Source organism: Chinchilla lanigera, unplaced genomic scaffold (genome assembly GCF_000276665.1).
Source record: "Chinchilla lanigera isolate Chin_1 unplaced genomic scaffold, ChiLan1.0 scaffold00035, whole genome shotgun sequence".
Taxonomy (NCBI): domain Eukaryota; kingdom Metazoa; phylum Chordata; class Mammalia; order Rodentia; family Chinchillidae; genus Chinchilla; species Chinchilla lanigera.
Window position 1 is genome coordinate 17056123 of NW_004955436.1, and position 20566 is coordinate 17076688.

Here is a 20566-nt window from a genome sequence, read left to right on the forward strand (position 1 = left end):
TTTGGAATTACTTTAAAAACATACCTTTTAAAATCAGAAACTTATAGAAACGAACAGGTACCCACTTTCAGCAGGTAACAGAGAGAACATAAAGGACGTGCCAATGTTAGGATTTTGAGACCATATGGACATTAGGTTTGGGTTGTCTGGCCTTTATCAGAGTTTGCGTCTGGTAAGACTGTTACAAAGTTAAATCAGAAGATCCAAGTACAGTCTGGGTTTTGACTAAGTTGATGCCATTTTTACTAATAGTGACCACTGAGGCAACTGTAACTTTATTGCAGTCAGAACCACCTATGCTATTGCTGTCCGGCCTGCAGAGTGGCCCCCGTGCATTATTCCACCATACTAGGCCAAAACACTGGCCTCGCAACTGCGCCTTTGACTTTACATGGTTCTCAACAAGAAACACAGTCACATCGCATTCTTCCTTGACTAAAGGGAAATATGATTGCAAAAATGAAAATCCGATGATCGAAGTTAATTACGAAACTAGAAAAGAAAAAAAAAGATGTCATCAGTAATGTATTTGGAAAGAATTCTTTAAAGCACAATGCGGGTGATTTGGGAAACCAGTGTATTTTGTACGTTATAGATATTTATATATCAAGGTGTCCTTCCTCAGGGGCAGGGTGGGCTGACGCCGTAGCTTCCGTCCAAGGTTTCTCTCCTGAGGAGAACAGTGGCGGCTCAAACTTGCTCTTCCCTTTACACTTGATCTCATTCCAACTTAGGCTTCTCTTTCTCTTCTTCCATACCTAGAAATAAAAGCGAAGTGCTTTATTTCAGCATCACAAGCAGGTTTGCCAAACTACTTACAACACCCTCATCTCCCACACTGTCCCCATCTACCCTCCCACACCTATTTCTCCTAGCTAAGAGGGAAAGGCCATTTACCATTTTCTCTAGAAACATCCTCACCCCCCCACACTCCCTGAATCAGGATGCAGTATTTCTGGGACACAGTAGCTTCCCGTGCTTTTGGGAGTGGGGACCACAAGTTGATTCTTGAGTTGCAGAGTTTGCTCAGAAAGCCTTGCTGGAGGACTTCTTTGTCAGCTTCCAGCAACTGGAGCCATACGGCCTAGGTCTTTCAAACAGACATCATTTTTGTTTTTTTAAACTTTACTTGTTGCTAAAAAATGCCTTCTTTCATGGTTTTACTTTTATTTAAAAATGTTTAAACCTCACAGGAACCTGGCTAGTTATTTCGGTATGCATTTATATTTTTGGAAGACTTTTTTACAAGTCTGAGGATTAAACCCCGGGCCTGGTGCATGCTAGGAAAGTGCTTCCCTGCTGAGTTACATCCAGCTCCACAGCCACTTGTCCTTCAACTCAAACTGTCCTTTAGTGAATCCTATCCTAAAACCCCACGCCTTTCTTCCCAAAGAACTGTGTGTCCTGAACCACTAAGACATCTGCCTACTGTCTGCAGTAGCCATGAACAGTCAGCCATGTTTCATTTTCCAGGGATGAAGGTGTTCGAGTCATTCTTAGGAATTTGAGCTCAGCTTGACAAGCGCTCCCTGCTTCTTGTTTCCTTTATCTCTAGTGAAACACTTTTCTAATCTTCCTACATTCTCGGACAATTCTTGGGTGTTTGTTTCCATAACAAGCATACAACAAAAGAATTCAAAATAGCACACTGAAGGTTTTGTTTGGTAGTATTCTTATACGAATCGCTAGCTCCCGAGGACAGGACCCTTACCTGATTTTATCCCCAGCACCTCAAACAGTGTCTGTCTCAGGGTTGGTGTGTAGGGGAGAGGGAAGCAGGAAGGGAGAGGGGGTAGGTTGGAAGCTCAGACAGTTGGACCAGCAGGAAATCAGAACAAAATACAGAGCCTTGCAATATCATAAATCATTAAGCCCAACCCCAGAGGGTCGTAATTCTAGACCTTGCATTAGGAAACCCCCTCGCATCTGCCAGGGCATGTTTCACGGGTTCAGAGGGCTGTAGCTGAATGGGGTGAATGCTCCCGTGGGTGTCTGTGTGTCGTCTTCTGTTGGGTTTTCACGGCTAGGGAAGTGGCAGAGACCTATCACATATTTTGCAAAGCACTCCTCACAAATCATATTTAGAGACACTTCCAAGTGAGGAGCAAGAACATCTCTCTGAAATGGGGAGGAACTGGGTGGAAGGCAAGAAGATCCAATGTGCCTTGCTGTTGGGTAGCTGAGGAAAAGGCAGGCAACACAGATTCATTCAGACTGTGCACACCACCGAGTCCCGACTTCCGTCCCACGTTCCCTCCTCCGAGGGTTCAGTAAGAGTTTACTTTTCTTCTGAAGGCTGTTTCCTCCAAGGGCTCTCCTGCTGATGGGCCGCAGTGGTGGCAATGGAGGGATCTTCATGGAAAACGGGCGCTCTATGACCTAGAGAAGGAAATGGCTCTCCACTTACTTTGGTTTGGCAGCCATGAGGTATGGTGGGGGGTGGGCAGACAGTAAACCATGTCTGGAAGAACCAGAAGTATAATTTCCACATAAAAAGCACAAAGAAACCTGCCACAGAGCTGAAGTAGCCTGTGCTTGTGGAATCAGACTCATGCCCGCTGACGGAGGCAGTCCCAGGCATGTCCCCAGTCTGGGAGAGGGGCTCCTCCTGAGACAGCGCCTCGACATTTCCAGCTTGGTGGGCCTGCAGGAAAAGCGGCCTGGATGGACGTCTGCACACCCAGGCCTGACCCTAACCTCTCCTTCCTCCTTTCTGGGGCAGGACCCTTTTGTCTGATACCTTGGGCCCCTGTGAATTGCACAAGAGGTCAATACAGTTTTGAGAATTTTATACCAACAGAAACACTGCCAGTGTGGCTTGTAAAGGACAGGGACGACATGGAATTAAAGAGCAGGGGCTCCAAAGTGGCTCAGAGACTCAAACTCCTTTGGTTCCAAGGGGTGGGGCTCTGCCCAGGGCCAGTGGGGCAGAGCTGCTGGTCCCAGGGGAAAAGGCTGGGTGACCTCTTTCCCCAGGAGTCTTCAGAACACAGCATCCAGCCAAAGAGGACTGTCTGTCGCCTTCAGATGGGAGGGAGCTCTCCCTGCTCAGCATCAGGCTTGCGCAGGAACCATGAGCCCTTTCCTCCTGTCCTTTCTCCTCTGGGAAGATGAATGTGTATTCTACGCCTGCCCCACCACTGGGTTTCAGAACAGGTAACACTGTGTCTTGTTTCACAGCTTCACACACAGCTGGTAAGCAATTTTCCTTTCAGACCAATCAGACCCAGAGTCTGTCCCATACCTGATTCATGTATATTCAAGATGCGATGGTTGGATTTAAGAGTTGATGTTGGAGAAAAAGGGGGGGGCAATGGGATGGGATGAATATGTTTTGCATGTGCAAATGACATGAATTTTTCAAGGGGAGAGAGTGGAGTGTTATGGGCTAAATTATGACCCCCCAACTCATATGTTTAATTTCTAATCCACAGTGCTCAGTGCCTTATTTGGATGGGGTCTTTGCAAATGTAAAGTGGTGTCATCAGGGTGGGCCCCCACTAGATGTGATTGGTGTCCTTATAAAATAGGAAGCTGGGAAGGGTCACACATACAGAGAGGATGCCAGTGACCAGGAAGATGGGTAACTGCAGCCCTGGAGAAACTGGGAATAGATGTTTTCCTCCCAGGTCTCATAAGGAACCAATCCTGCTAATACTTTGGCCTGGGGCTTCCAGCCTTTACACGTATGGCCAACAAATTCCAACTGTTTAAGCCTCCACTTTTGTGGAGCTTCATTACTTCAGCCCTAGCAAACTCCACTTCTCCATATCATCACGACTCACTTTCCTTTCTCACAAAGCAAATACTTGCTTGTCAACTTAGCCCATTTTAAGGGTTTCTGAAAGTTCCTGCTTTCTAGCAGGTTGGTTTCTTCTGTTATTTTATTAAACTGAGTCTGGGGTTCTGAATGAAGCCCCTGTGCTCTTATATATCTAGGTTTCCAAAACATGGCAAGGCCACTCTGGTAGTTCACTAGAAGTAATGCTGGACGGTGTTCTGGGCAGAAGGCTTCGGCTCTTGCCAAAGCTAAGGCTGAATGATCTCAAGTTTGAGCCTAGCCTGGACAATTTAGTGACTTAATGAGACCCTATCTCAAAATAAATAAATAAATAAATAAAATAAAAAAATAAAAAATAAAAAAAATTTAAAAATATTAGATAAAAATAAAAAAGGCTGGAGATGTGGAGTTCAATTGCTTGTACTGGGGGAAAAATGTTGGCTCTGCCACCAACTATTTTGGTGGATCACTGAAGACATCTGGGCCTCAGCTCCCTTTGAAAAAAGGCAAGGGTTGGTAAAGCCCTATAAAACTTCTTAAGGGGTAAGATCTGGGGTAAGGCCAGTGGCTTGTGACCATTAATATAAGTGGGAAGATATCTACTTAACAGAAAAAATCAGTCTCTATGGAATCATCTAGATAGATACAAACAAAATCTGTGTATCTGAAATGAGTTACAAAATGTTACTCAGCCTTACCTATGTTATGCAGGAGAATTGCACAAACTACACTGACTAGGCCATTTGTAAAAACTGTCACTGTTCATTTTAACTCCTCATTTAAAGCTGCTGAGACACAATATTGTTTAAAAATCTAGATTGGAAATTTATCTCTTCTGCTTTAGGTCATTTACTCACAGAAGTGTTAGAACAATGGCCAAATGACTGTCAGAATCAAGCAAATTAAAAAGACATAAACAGTCAGAAATCTTTTCTATACTGAACATATTAGCTTAAATCTAAATGCATGCTCTTTGCTAGTAGGGTGAGAAAGTTAGCTGTTTTTTAAAAAGATTTGTGTAAGTTAACTAGATACTTCTATAAACGAACAGAGAAAGATTACTTCCATTGAACAGAGGGAACACAAGGAAAAGATTTCATTTCTGGTTTCCCAAGTGGTGGCCTTAACTGAATAAAGAAAAGACATCTTTTAAATAGACAACTTACTGAACTACAAGCTGCTGATGTAGTTCCTGCGCACCACTTAACCTGGACCAAGACCTTGACCCATACAGTCTTAGAAGAGCAATGAACAAAAACATCTGATCCAATGACTAAGTCATCACTGTGCTTTATTTATGTGTTAGATTGGGTTCCTGGGGATCAGCACAACGTAGGGCATTCACTGTCCATGGCACACAGCCCGCTTACAGGTGCCATCTAGAAGGCTGTGTCAGAGAGATGTCCAGAGCTCTTTAAATCCCCCTGCCATCTTGCTGTGGGATGTATTTCCATGCAGGACTCAAATCACTGTATGTCTGTGCTGTTCTTTTCCCACATTCCAGTGTTTATGTTATCTTACATACACTTTGGGCAGGCTGTGCAGAGCTTGGGCAAGATTACATGCTTGTTAAGATGGAGGCTCTGCCGTAAATGGAAACAAACAGAAGTCAAATCACAGGGTAAGAGAGGTGTTGCAGCACTGATGAGCAGTCATTACCTGTACCTGTTTGCCACCTTTGAACCTTAAAGAGCACAGTCACTGGGACACCCCTCGGCCAGAGGCTTTCTGCACTGCTTGGAGTTCTAGCCACGTGGGGTGGAACCCGCTGAGACCACTGCAAGGGCAGATATCTGGGTGACTTTTAGGAGACTGTTTAGTTACATTAATGGCTTACTATTTAATTTGGGGTCCTTTTAGTGTAGGTGGCATTTTGTTAGTCAGAGCAACCTTCTCTAACTTTCTTTTCTGTTAACACTATATTTTTCCCTATAAAATTTTACAGACACACTTTCTTCCTCCTTAAAGTTGGATGTTTTACTAGCTAATAAGACTGAATGAATAGTAAATCTTTGAGGTGAAACTGCCAGCAGCTCCTAAATTAATACGATCGTGATAAATCTGAAACTTCTGAAGAGGGTCCGTGGAAAGGCTCAGCGAGCAGGCAGCTGTGGAGCTTCCCTCTGTCTCTGCGAGAGCGCCGGTGGGCGGCACTTCCCTTGTTTTATGTCCCCCCAAACGATACTTACTTCTCTGTGTATCCCAGATATAGCTGTTCAGAACTTCTCCCAGAAGGTACAGAAAGTTCATTAAGATGGTTGTGGACCCAAAGAAGATGATTCTGGCTCCGGAGCCAATGTGTTCCAGGAAAGGGTACACCCACATGCCGGTGACATGATGCACCCAGCACACCCTGCCACAGGATTGCAAAGGAGACAGCAAAGGAGTTACTCTCGCGGCAGATGTCAGCGCTGCAGTGATACAAGTGCACACCCCCACAGCCCCTCGTCAGCAGTTCTGCCTGCAGCCCTTCTGCCGGTCACAAGCTTGCTTCTGAGACTTTGGAGCTACTAGAGTTTGTTGCTTTTGCTTTTTGTTCTGAAATGATTTTAGACTCACTGAAGAGGTGCAAATACGGGACAGAGAGTCCTTCTATGTCCCACACTCAGCCTGCTAACATCTTGATAACACCTGGCATAATACCAGAATGGTTACAACAACTAAGCAGTTAACATTGGTACACTAGTGCTAACTGAAGTACAGATCTTATTCAAAATTCCTTGGTGTTTCCATTAATGTCTGTTCTCTGATCCAGGGTCCACTCAAGGGCCCCACATTGCGACTAGTGACATGTTTCCTTAGTCTCTCTGTGATTCCTTGGTCTCTCCTTGCCTTTGATAACACTTCAAGGATTTTTGCCAGATATTTGAAACTGCCGGGCTATTGCACACTGTTACACAATCTTTTCAATCTCTTCTTTACATAATAAAACCGTGTAACATTTGGCAATCGCCCTGTAATAAAACCTGGGTGAGGAAATGTCAGGTATCTTGCCAACCACCTTTCAACCAGACACGAACATGGATTGTACAGACGGCGGAACCATCCTACGACCTAGCAGATACCAGCATTCCTGCTCCTCTGATCTCCAACTCTTACACTTACTTCACTTTTTACATTTTTACATCCTTACTTGTAATCATTCTATTTGTGTTCTGAAGATATTTTTGTTGTGGTGAGAAGAATATCCTTTGCTACTGCCTTCAGGAATTAGAATAACTGGTGCATTGGCTAGGTCCTGACATGAATACTGACAGCTGTTTTCCAAAATATTCTAGGGATTATTACTTCATTGAATAGCCATTCTGAAGACCAATAAAATACCAATAACTTTATTCCATTGGTAATAAAGATTGCTTTTTATACTTATGTGTTTGGGGGTTATTTTTCATTTTTTTTCCACGGCTTTACTTTTTAGCAGTGTGCCTACATCTACAGTAGCTTACACACATACTCCATTTTGAGGCAGGAATCCTAAAGGTCTTGACTTTTGAGCTTGAATTACTGATGAGGGTGACCCCACTCCCATGGAGATGAAAATGCATTCTGAGTGTGGTGAAACTGATACGGGGGAAAAAAAAACCTAAACCAATGACATTTTGTGTTCTAGCGCCATTCTAAAACTTAAATTTCTGTATCCTTAAGTTTGTTTCTTGTAAATGTTGTCACAGACACCTAACCCAGTACCACCTCATGCTCTGTCATGAGACTGTCCCTTACATAAAATGTCAAACACCTTTGTTCCTTTGTCACAAGCTAAGCCCATGTTTGGCAGTATTTCTATAGCTGCACTAAATCATACCAGCACCACCACCCCCAGGCCCAGAACTAGACCCAGAACTAGAACTGTATAACTCTTCTCCCCTCCTGCCCTTTGGGTTCGGTGCTCGGTCACGTACCGGGTGCCCACCGCCGGCCCCCAACCAACTTGCTTGTCTCTGCATCTTCCCTCCGCGGGTGACTCAATTAAATAAGCGTGTTTGCCACAACAAAACAATCATACTTTTTAATGTAGAAAGCATGTACACACAGCTAAAAATCATATATACAGAAACATAAATATATAAACACACAGAAACTATTGTGTATATGTATACACAGTGTATCTGTGACATTAAAATTTCATGGATCATCAATTCCATGCCTAGGTATATGTCTAAAATTGAAAGCAGGGACGTTAACAGGTATTTGTGCACCAAGGGTCACAGTTGAAATAAGCCAAGTGTCCAGCCACTGATGAATAAGTGAAATTATATATATGCAATTATATATATATATAGTATATATATATGTGTACTATATATATATATATATATATATATATATATATATATATATAACTCAACCACGAGAATAACGAAATTTTGTGGGCTTTTTTTTTTGTTTTTCTCCAGTACCAGGAATTGAACTCACAACCTTGCGCTTGCCAGGCAGGCGCTGTGCCGCTGAGCTAAATCCCCAGCCCCTGAAATTTTGATGTATCTTACAACATGGATAAACTTTGAAGAGATTATGCTAAGCAGAATAAACCAGATACAGTACAATTATTGTATGATTCCACTTACATGAGGCACTGCAGATAAGCAAATGCAGACACAGCACAGCAGAGGCTGCTGGGGGTTGAGAGGAGTAGAGAGTGCGAAGTCTACACTGGGGATGACGGGAAGTTTTGGGTCCAGAGGGTAGCGATGGTTACATAACAGCACAGACACATTTAATGACAGCTGTCCAATGGTTCAATGATAAATATTCTTTAGGTATATTTTATCAAAATAAGAAGTTTCCATGGAGTGGAGATTAGGGAAATCTACAAAGGCTCTTTGCTTGGGGAAGGCAGTAATGAAAGAAAGATTGAGAAACCCTGCTGTACAGCGAAGAAACATTCATGTGGGGCTACCTGAGTCAGTCTGCATAACTGTCCGAATGCAAAGATATTTTATCAGAAAAGGGGGCCATGTTTGTAAAAGTAAAATTTTTTGGAAACTAAAGCATTTATGAGATTCAGTGAAAATTAAATTTTAGAATTATCCTGTGGGATACTTATATATCATGTTCTGTTTGTTTCTAAGTCAAACAGTTTTATCTTTCCAATTTCTTTGTTTTTGTCTTTTTGAGACAGGGTCTCACTATGTAGTCCAAGCTAGCCTTGAACTGACAGCAAGCCTCCTGCCTCAGCCTCCCTAGTGCAAGAATTACAGGCATTTGCCACCACGCCCAGCTTCTCCCTAACCTTACCTGATGTAAGGTGCTGTGCATCCATCAAGTGGCTTATTAATTTCCATGGAGATAATATGCAATATCCCCCAAATGTAATACCATAATGCTGTAATTACTTTCTGCAAAGTCAACTTATGAAACTATAATCTGACTCACTGTAAAACTATTACCTCAATTAGATATATCAGGAACAATTCTAATTATAAATGCTAATTATATTTTTTATAGCGGATCTTGGTATTCTACTTGCTTCTGGTAGAACTAACCTTTCTTTTGTAGCTTTTGGGGTATCTCTGATGCTAGGTCTAACACATCTACTTTTTAGATGTTGTTGGCAACACATCTTTGATGTGTATAGCATCATCCTACAGTGCCAATCAGGTATGACAATAACCACATTCTGCCTAACCTTAGATGACTTTATCTACATCTCCAGCCTGGAGCATTCCTCTGAATTTGATAATTCCAAATCCAGTTATGCACTGCACATCTCCCCATGGACGTCCAGTGGCATTTCTAATGGAATGTTTCCATGTGAACATCTTCCCTGTGCTCCGATTCTTCCACATCCCCTGCCTCTCTCACCCCTGTTGCTCAATGGCAAACATATCTCTCTGGCATCTCTCACTTCCTAAATTGATGACCGCTACATTACTCCAGTAGGAGCTGGGGTCAGAAAAGATGGAGCAGAGCTGGCGTGGTGGTGCACGCCTGTAACCCTAGCACTTAGGAGGATCACTGCAAGTTTGAGGTCAGCCTGGGCTACTAAGCCAGCCTGAACTACACAGTGAAACCCTGTCTCAAAAAAAAAAAAAAAAAAAAAAAAAAAAAAAAAAAAAAAAAAAAAAGAAAGAAAGAAAAGCTGGAATTGTAGTTGATGCTTCTTTTTTTCATAACCCACATCCCAATAAATCCTTTCCACCACTTTCCAAATAGTCATCATTCAATATCCTTAGGGAATCAGTTCTAATATTCCTGCAGATACCAAAACCCATGGACGCAAGCATTTCAGATAAGATGGTGTAACATTTGCATCTTACCTATGCAGATCTCCTGTACACGTTAAGTCATGGGTAGATTACTCACACTACCCAATGTGACACAAATGCTGTGTGAGTAGTTCTCACACGGTACTGTTTAGTGAATGACAACAAAAAGTCAGTACATGTTCAGCACTGACGAATTGCTTTTCCGAAGACTTCTGATCTGTGGTCAGCTGAATCTGGAGCTGTGGGGCCAGCTGCATACCCGACACACCTGCCTCCCACCTCACCCCCACTACCACCCGAGCGCAGGTCAGTGCCACCTCTCGGCTTTCACCCTCACTGCGTCCCCCTTGCAGTCTGCATTGTGGCAGCCAGGCAGACCCGGATTCAGTGCAAGCCAGGCCTTGCGATTGTTTTCCTGGAAACTCGTGCTTGTTCTTTCAATCAGAGAAAAGCCCGGGTCCCTGGGTAGTTAGGGCCTGGCCTCAGCGCCCCAGCCCTTTCCTAACTTCATCTCTGCTCTTCTCCCTCTTGCTTGCTCCTTCCAGCCATCCTGCCCGCCTGTGATTCCTGAGCAGAGCGAGCACTTTTGTCTCTGGGCCCCACTTTGGTCTCCTGCTGGAGCACTCCTCCTCCTCCTTCCTGCCCTCAGCTTCCCAGGGCTGCCTGCATCCTTTAGGCTTGCACTCAAATGTCACTTCCTCAGTGACATGTCCTCTGGCCACTGTGCCTAAAATCTGCAGTTCCCATCCTGAAACTCTCTGTTCTCCATCCCCTTTCCACTTACCTGTCTATTGGCGGCCTCACAGGCACAGACACTTTTTCTGCTACTTTGACTATGGCATCCTCAGCTCCTACTGTGTAACAGGAACATTGCCCATAACGTAAGAAAATCTAAAAAAGAAGTGCCCTCTGTCACTCTGTTGGCTTAAATCTAGGGCTGGCCAGTCTTTTCTGCAAAGGACCAGAGAGTAAATATTCTCGGCGATGCTGGCTGCCACACGGACGCTGTCACAGGGCTCAGCCTCATCGATGTCACCCCGGCCTCCGTGGTGCAAACACAGCCAGAGATCATATGTAGGCAAGTGAATGTGCTCTGGCAGGACTTTGCTAGGGGCGCTGAAATCTGAATTTCATACAATTCTCACATCATGGAGCACTTATGTTCTTCTGATTTTTTTCAGCCATTTATAAATGTAAGAGCATCCTCAGCTTCACACACACACACATACACACACACAAATGGCCTGAATTTGGCTGATGGCTCATTTCCTAGAGATAGTTAAGTAGTTTTTCTATTTCATAAATCTTCTGTGAACATTATGTCATTTAGTCTTTTTTTTCTGTGATTATTAGTACATATTTAATGTACATAAAATGATTTCAGTCATCATGGGGTGATGGTACTTGTTCATTACATATCTTAATTCTTTTCACTTCCTTTCCTTTCCTTTCCTTTCCTTTCCTTTCCTTTCCTTTCCTTTCCTTTCCTTTCCTTTCCTTTCCTTTCCTCTCCTCTCCTCTCCTCTCCTCTCACCTACCCTTTCCTCTTGTCCCCTCCCTTTCTCTTCCCTTCCCCTCCCCTCCCATCCCCTCCCTTCCCTTCCCTCTCTAGTTCCTCTTCCCATTTGCAGGGGATCTACCTTCCTTTTTGTGACATCTTTTATTTTGCTCTTCAAATTATTTAAACTATAGGTTTCTTATATAAGAGAAACCACATATTTGTGCTTGTGTCTGATTTATTTCACTTTACATTATGGTTTTAAGGTGCATCCTTTTTCCTACAAATGACTCAAAATTACCTTTTTATGGCCGACTAGTACTTCACTGTGTATGTATCATTTTCTTTATCCATTGGCCTGTTGATAAATTTATAGGTCCCTTCCAAGATGTAGCTATTGTTAATTGTGCTGCTATCAGCATGGGCATGCATGTATCACTGTAATTTTGATATCTTTAACTTTTTTGGGAAGATACCTAGAGGAGGAGTACCTGGGTTAAAGGGAATTTCTATTTTTGTTTTTGTCTTTTTTGTAGCCCGGGTTGGCCTCGAATTTGCAGTGGTCCTTCTGCCTCAGCCTCCTGAGTGCTGGGATTATAGGCATGCACTACCATGCTGGCTAATTGTTTTTTTTTTTTTTTTTTTTTTGAGCAACCAAACTGATTTCTATAGTCATCTGGTCTTCTCAGTTATCCTAGCTATATAATGCCATTTTAATTCCTCAGATGCAGAAATCAGAGATTACAGACAATATGTCAAAACTACCAATGCAAAAAATTCTCAGGTCTGCAATCTGTAAGGCAGGGCAGTGACCAGCCATTCTGAGTGTGGTGTTTTACTAGAACACACGATCTTTTTCCTTTGCTTTATACAAACCTCCCAAAAGGTGTTATTATTCCTACTTCACTGGTAAAGAATATGAGACCAGACTAAAAAAAAATCTGTTTAAAAAGTAGGCAAAACTGGACAGAAAGGCACTTTTGATTTGTCTCCTGCTGTATGGAATTGCTTTCCTTAATGAGGCATTTAATACTGTCTCTAAAACGGAAGTGAGGCTTTTGTCCCACCCCCTTTTTAAGGTCTCCTAGATTTGGGAGGTCATCAAGCCGTGTCAGAGGCAGAAACCCTGTAACCTGGGGCTTCACCTGGATTAGTGCGAATGAGGCACCCACTTGTTGGAACAGGCTGAGCTCTTCCATCCCTTGTTCCGCTGATAGTATCACGGTTCAACTCCGCACAGAGATGACTCATGGCCTTGCTCACCTTTGGTGGAGAATTCTTAGTTCTTGGTTGGCTTTCAATTTCTGTCTCGTTTAAAAACCTTCTCGTCTTGGTGCCCAAGTAGTTATGCTGAATGTGATGGTACCGAGTTTAACTTCACCTAAGAACTCAGTCTTGGTGTTTTTGTAAGTGTGTGCATACGTTATCATCTAGGACTTCTGGATTATCTATTGTGTTAAATGTACTTCCAGTTCCATTCATCTTAACGTGTAATTAAACAATAGCACTTACCCATGCCTATTAATTGTGTGTTTTGCTACTAGAGGTCCAAAAGTAAATGAGGCAAGAAGTAATTCTTATCCTCATTGAATACAGTCTAATAACGGATCCAGATACTGAAGGAGCACTTGCAAGTGTGGTCAGCATTAAGACAAGCTTAGTATAAGAATGTTATGGGTACACAGAGGCATCCCTTCTAATTTCCCACCTACCATCTGTCTTTCTCCTTCAAACCACTTTTTTCATAGCTGACACCTATGCTCAAATGCCTTTCATTAAAGCACAGTGAAAATGTTTCCATCCACACCGCAAACACTGCGCTATTTCTCTTCCTGTCTTCAAAGCCCAACTCCTCCAACGTCTCCCATTCACAGGTGCGATCTCTGTACTTCGTGCTCATCATTCACCCGGAATAGCCTGGCTGCTTTCTTAAATCTCCGTGGAAACACACAGGTGTCTTTGATACCAGTTTCTCTTTGCTTTCTTTCCACTACTTTGGATGCTCTTCTTGGTTCCTTTCGTAAGTTCAGTGTTTGCTACCCTACTATTAAACAGGAATTTCCTAACACCTTCTTCTCTTACCATGTGTTCTCAGCAGATAAGTTCATTCACAGCCATTGCAAAATGTCCAGTAAATATGTGAATATTTCACAACTTTCTGTCCTAACAAGATTTTTTTCTCTACTCCAAAAAAGGTTATCAAACAGTCCTTAAAACATCTCATGCTGCACATCTTTTTTTGCCTTTTAAGTTTTACTTTTATCAGTCGCAATGATTGCATTCATCATGGACTGGCACATGTCCCTAGCACATTTTAACTCTTCTCATCTTCGACCCCTGCCCTCCCTCCCTGTCCCTTCCAGCTTTGCCTTCCCCCTTGCAAAAGCTTGATACTCAGTTTCTGTTTTTTTCAATTCTTTTTTCATCCCTTTTACCTCCTCTCCGTTCTTCCTGCCTCCACCTCTTGTTCCCTCTCCCATTTGAACAGTGTAGCCTTTATTTTTGTTTTTATTTGTATTTTGGGCTGCTCATATAAGAGAAACCACGTGATATTTAAACTCCCGTGTCTGATTATTTTACTTAATATTATGGTCTCAAAGCGCATCGATTTGGTCATGAATGACTCAAGATTATCCTTTTCATGGCAGAGGAGTGCTCCATTGCGTATTAATGCCACATTTCCTTTGTTCATTCATCTACTGACGGGCACAGAGCCTACTTCCAAGATTTAGCTCTTACCAGTTGTGCTGCTGTAAACACGGGCACGCACGCATCCTTGGAAGATGATGTCGTTAACATTTTAAAGGTAGCCACACATAACAGATCAAATGCCAAAGTCATGTTCTTTCTCTCCAGACCTTGGGCAGTCCTTATTTCTGCAAATGGCACTACTGTCCATTCAGTTCTGCAGTCCAAACACCTGCAAGCACCTTTGACGCCATTTTATCATGTACAGTCAAACTGTTATCCCGCCTGATCAAGGATACATCAGACTTCTATCCAATACACTGTTTTCTTTCTCCCAGCTCTATCACCAGCACTTTAATCTGCATTCCAATCACGTCTAGATGACTGTGATAGTTTCTAATGTGTGCCCAAATCTGTCTTTCCCCTTTGCCGTTCATCTTCACAGCTGCCACCATGATCTTTCCAAATCAGCGATCTGAACACATTATACCCCTGCTAGCAACATGTCGGTGCCCGCACTGCCTTCTCCTTACAGAGAGCGAAGTCTACAGCACCCTTGCCCTTCATCCAGGGGCTTCCACCTGTCTCCACGGCCCTGTCTCACACCCTCCACTTTTATTACACTGCGTTTCATTTGGATCCTCCATTTTTCCACATTCCCTCCTGCTGCGTCGATTTTCAAACGCTCCTCTTTCTGCTTCGGCTGGTAGTTATCCACCCCTTAGACTAGTTAAGTGATATTTCTCTTTTCTATCTCAGCTCAACTCTTACAATGGCCCTGTCATCACTTATTCAAGAATGCTGCCTCTGATCCGTTGGATTAGGTGAAATTTGATAAACTTTTGGAGAACCATAAATCTCTTCTGAAAAAAAAGTTATTAGTACTTAAATTTGAATGATCTGTTTCTCCTCTGCATTATAAGCTCTGTGAGGTGAGGGGTTGTGTCTATTTTTCCTTTTTGTGTCTTTAGTGCTTATTGCAATGCTTGTCATATGGTAGAAAGAATGAATGAGTAAAGCAGCATCTAAGCTATGGAAGGAAGATGAGTAAAAACTGAATGAAGATAGGAGGAAATAACTTTTTAACAGACAGAATAGCATGTGTAAAAAATCAGAGAATAAGGGAAAACTCCCAGATGTCCAAGAAGGAAACGTTTTTCTTGACATCAAGGGAAAGAGGGTAGGAGGAGCAGGCTGATGCCAAGCTGTGCATGGCTTTTTCAGCCATGTAAGAATCTTATCACATAGATCATGCGCTGTGGTAGTCACAGGAGTGCTCAGAGAGCTGTAGTGAGGTTGACTTCTTTTTCGGGCTCTTTTATCTATATTTATCCTGGATAGAAATACCTATGTTACCACTGAGAAACTCACTTTTTAAGATTATTTTTAAAAAGATTAAGTATTTCTTTATTAGTTACATTTAGATAAGATGGTAGGCTGTTTGAGAATTAGTATGGACAACAGGAAGTCTTTGAAACACATTGAATAAATGTGAAATAGATCAGATTGAGCTGGAAACAAACTGTATCAACAATAGAGGTGGTCCGGAATGGAAATAAGTGGATTGTTTTAGGAGATACGAAGACCAGCGTCTTGGAAACCGTAAATCATAGACAGTGGTGTGCTGCAGAAGGTCATGAGAACTAGCTGTTGAGTCTTTGGGAAGCTTGTAAGTTGGTTGGTGGCTTGGGTTCAACTGTGGAGGCACTACAATATTTACATCATGGCCAAGGGCAAATGCTACACATCATGTGTTTCTTCCCTTGTCCCAGAAAGTACTAGTTAAACATTTCCCAGTAACCACTGATTTACTAGCATTTTTTAAAAAAGTAAGAAATCAGCAGAAAATATCAGAGGGCCTTGCATATAATGATGAAATTATTTTGTAAAACTCCTGCTTCAGTTTTGGGGAAATGTGAGCGCATCTCACATTCCCATGCTGGTTGGGTCATGAACCAACGAAAGATGTTTCTTTAATTCATAGTAAAAAAAGAAAATTGACAGGTACTGATTTGGGAAATAGTATGTAGAGAACCTGGTGATTGATCGGATTTGAGCAGCGAGGAAACTGTGATGAGTAAGGATTAATCATAGATTGCTAGCTTGATTAGCCGGGTGGAGAGTGCTCCCATTTCCTGAGAGAGGGAATGCGGTGAGGGAGCTGGCTGGAAGCGATGACGAGTTCCGTCCAGACATGTTGAGTTGGAGGTGTCTGTACAACATCCAAGTGGGGATGTCCTGAAGGCAGTTAGGTTCACGCAGCTACAGAGAAAGGACTGATGTGGCAACACAGACATCGAGTCTGCTGGTAAAGACAGGAAGGGTGTGAAGAAAGTGGCCGATGGCGTCCTGATAAGCAGGTCATGGTCAAGGTCAAGGAACATGAGGTCCAGAAGGAGGCCAAGGAACGTGGGCTAGTGACATGGAAGCAAGACAGAAAGATGTGCTTTTTTTGAAGCCAGAGGACAAAGGATTTAAAGATAAAGCAGATTGTACCTATTAGCTCAAAAGTTTTGAGAACTAAGAGTTTTAGAAAACTGGCTTTCTATAAAGTGGATGTAAAGAGAATTTCATTTTAAGTGGCAAGTACACTCTTAAAACTGACTTTGGATGTTGATTTGGAATAAATGATAAACAGTATGTTTCAAAAAACTGATCAAATTCATTAGCTCTCATTGCAACATGGCCAAATTTCATCCTGTCACACACAAATCATAAACTGGGTAGTCCCAGGAGGCCCTGAGGAGCTACAGTGAGGTGGACATATCTTTCCTTTCTTTCTTTGCTCTGATATCCTTATTCAGCCTGTATAGACACAAGTATCTAATTTACCACAGACAACCTTTCAGTCTTTAAGGTTATTTTAAAGAAGATAAATATTTTCCTATTATTCACATTTGGATAAGAAGATAGATTGACAGCAAGGTGATGAGCTCATAAGACATACAGCATACATACTGAATTCCACACACTATATGCATTAACAGCCAATAGCCAACTGTATTCAATACTTAGTGAAAGGTACTGTGTTAAATACTTTTACGAGCAATTTGTTGGGGAAGACATTATACGAGTACCATTTTACAGATGAGGCCACTGAGGCTGGTTAGGTTAGGTACTGGAATGGATGAGATGTACACGCTCCTCAGCAGTTTAGTTCTCACCCTGTACACCAGGCTCCTCTACTGATTCAAAGGCCAGACTATGATGGATGTGAACAGGGCCCTGGAAAGCTTTTAGTATGCTCAGAAAAAAAAAAATATGATTTAAGCATGAAATCTCTCTATAAAGTTTATCTTTTTCCCACTCAGTATAAAAGTAATTCATATTCATTCTAGACAATGTGTGAGGTGCAGAAATGTTGCAAGATGCAAGATAAATCACTTCTGCTGAAGTTTTAACACAAGATTGAATGTCTTATAAAACTCAGGGATCAGATTTAATGACTTCCCCTCGGCAGAGGGGAAACCACTACAAGGATAAAGTAATAAACACCTCCCTTGGAGCAAACAATGACTTACCTCTTCAGAAACAGTCACTTCATGTGTGCATTTAACCTATCGGGATTTACTATACTGCTTGGCAGGTATGAGCGTGTGCCAGGTGAGACAGAGGGTGTGTACCAGCTTCTCCTCGGTGGGTCTCTGTGCTTCCAACCTGGTGCTTCTGAAGGGCTTCTCAAGGTTGTATTTGATTTTTGGCTCAAACGCTGAATTTAGACCTGGCAGCCTCTTTAGATCTAGCTGTCTAATTTTAGGGCTATTCTAAAAATCCCATGGACTATCCTATCAGTATTGAATTCATGCAGACTTGTTTTTTTATATATTTTGGGGAATCTGAAATCCTGCTGGAGTTTTCTGGGGTTTGTAGATTGACTCATTTATTTAATAGTCTTTTCCACCTCCCTCCCTCCCTTCCTCCTTCCTGGGATTGAACTCAGGGCCTCACGCATGCTAGGCATGCACGCTACTGCGGAACTGCACCCCAGCCATAACAAACACTCTTGAGTTTCCTCTTTATGCCATGTGGGGTGAGAGCAGTAAGGATGCAAAGGTGTGGCTCTGAGGTCAAGAACTGATGGGTTTGCCAACCCCTACTGAATAGGCTCCTTTACAAAGCAGCTAGCTCAACTGCCCTATAGGAGATACCTGCAAATGGGGCGAGGTTTAAGGACCCAGGCACTGGGACAGGGCATTTGATTTGATAGAAACACAGCTCAAAAGTTCTCCTAGGTTCAGTCCCCATGCCACTACCAAAAAGAGTTCTCGTAAGTGAATATTTCTGTAGTTCCAGAAATTTAATGCATCAATTCAAAGGCAAATTCCAAACAGAGGAATCTAATTTGAGCCAGTGTTGAAATATTCCTAGCTCAGTTAGAGATATAATTCTAGAAGACTACTTTTTGAAATACTGTGGGTTTAACAGTATTTTTCTAGGTAATATTTTAAGGTATCATCAGAAATTAAATCAATCAAAGATGTCCTGAGTTTTCCAGAGGATCCAGCCCGACAGAGCCCGGGAGGACCTATACATAGGGCAGGCTTGGTGGGCGTGTGCTGTGCAGTCACACGGGGTGTCATGCTCAGCAAGGTCCCACAGCAGTTTAATGACCTATTGTCACCATCTTCAATTCCTACTAATTTTTGAAGAAAGGACCCCGCATTCTTTTTTACACTGAGCCCCACAAATTATGTCACTAGTCTTGCCTAAGTAGCCATGCCATCTTAGCTTTGAGTCAACTTCCAGCTCATTCATGTATTTGTTAGTTTACCTTGGATATTATATAACTTCTTGGGGCCTCAGTTTTCCTTTTAGTAAAGTGGCATAAGCAATACTCCCTACCTTAGAGATGTAGTCATCGGGTAATACAAAGTTGCTAGCACAGTGAACCTGCGTTAAATTTTTAAAAAACCAAGGGAGTGAAACAAACAACCTGTCTACTCTTTCTCTTCCTGCAGAAATACATAATATTTTCTTCTGCTTCTCACATACAAGAATATTTTCAAGGTTACAAATCCCTCCACCCATCCCTGGGGAAAAGAAGCAAATCGCGCGTGCCTCCCAGAATGAATTCCTGTAATGAGGTAATGAGGAATGGGCTTTCTTCCTGATTCTAAATCACAAATATCAGAATGATTTATCCATAACGGCAGGCCAGTAATCGACTTCAGAACCTTTTCCTCTAACACATCTCCTGGCACGGGTGCAAATGATTGTCTAAGCTGGTTACAAATGATGTGTTTCCATGGAGTCCACTCTACAGTCTACCTGGTTTTATGGTGATGTTTTCCTGGAGAAAATTCAATTTGAATTTCCCTTAATAAAATCATGACTGTTTTCTTAAAAACTTTAACCATTTGGAACTTCTCAAAGCACGCAGGTGCCAGACATCAAGCTGACGCACCGAACACTGTAGGGAATGTGTGTTCTTCTGGGAGGGAGGTGGGGACTCAGCGAGGGACGGTGATGACCCGAGCCATCATCGGCACTGGCTGCAGCAGGGACAGGCTGCACATTCCAGCTGGAAGGGGAGGAGGAACAACATCCTGAATTCCACAGCAGAAAAATCATGATTTTCCATTTTTTGCAGAAATTACCTTCACTGTTTCTCTAGCATCTTTTCTGTCTCTCCACCCACTAGATGCTTATTTTTAGACTATAAATAATGACCTGCTCATCCCTGCCATGAAATTCTAACTTCAGTTGATCCCGTCTCTTTGTTGGATTACCAGGCTTTCTCTTGCATCGCCAACTCTTCTTAATAAAGGACATCTTTTCCAGACATTTCTTGAACACCGGTTTGTGCCAGTGTCCAGTGCTAAGCTGTAGTAAAGCCTTCCCCGTCTTGCCACATCTGTCCTCTGGATGCTGCTTCTACCAGTGCAGAGAGCTTACTTTTGTATTTGTATCTATCAGACATTATCAGGAGTAGAAGGTCAGACATGCAAACAGAGCAGCCTGTGAAGGAGATGTGGTCCTTAGACTTTTGATGGGATTCTGGGTGTAACAGATGTGGGCCGTGACTTTTAGACAGGATTCCCAGGGGAGCAGTCACACAGCTATTATAGGACACCATGGTAGCTCACCTTTACTAGCCAAAGAAGCGGTAGTAGAAAGTTGAGTTATACCATTCCTTAAAGTTCGTTTTAATTTTTATCAGAATGAAACCATCAAAAGTTCCAAGAGGCTCATATTTTTAAAATCTGAAATTTCTTGGCCCACCAACTATAGCTCAGTCTCCTCTGATGTCCTGTCCTGTTACTCAGGGAAGCCTCATTGGACTCTTTTAGATGTTTTTTAGCGTTTGTAAAAGTTATTTAACTGTATCTTTTTTTTTTTTTTATTTTAAGGATAAAAGGAGGGAAACATTAACAGACATACAACATTTTACAA

General features: G+C 42.4%; 1 protein-coding gene across 1 annotated transcript in view; it reads right to left on the reverse strand.

Annotated features, from left to right (window-relative positions):
* Nucleotides 1–507: 507 nt before the first annotated feature.
* Nucleotides 508–20566, reverse strand: part of Aig1 (androgen-induced 1) — a gene marked incomplete at its 5' end in the record, with an annotated part of 228393 nt that continues 208334 nt past the window's right edge. The window contains 2 exon segments of the mRNA XM_013516660.1: nucleotides 508–758; nucleotides 5971–6134. Of these exon segments, the coding sequence (XP_013372114.1) occupies nucleotides 721–758; nucleotides 5971–6134 (202 nt within the window).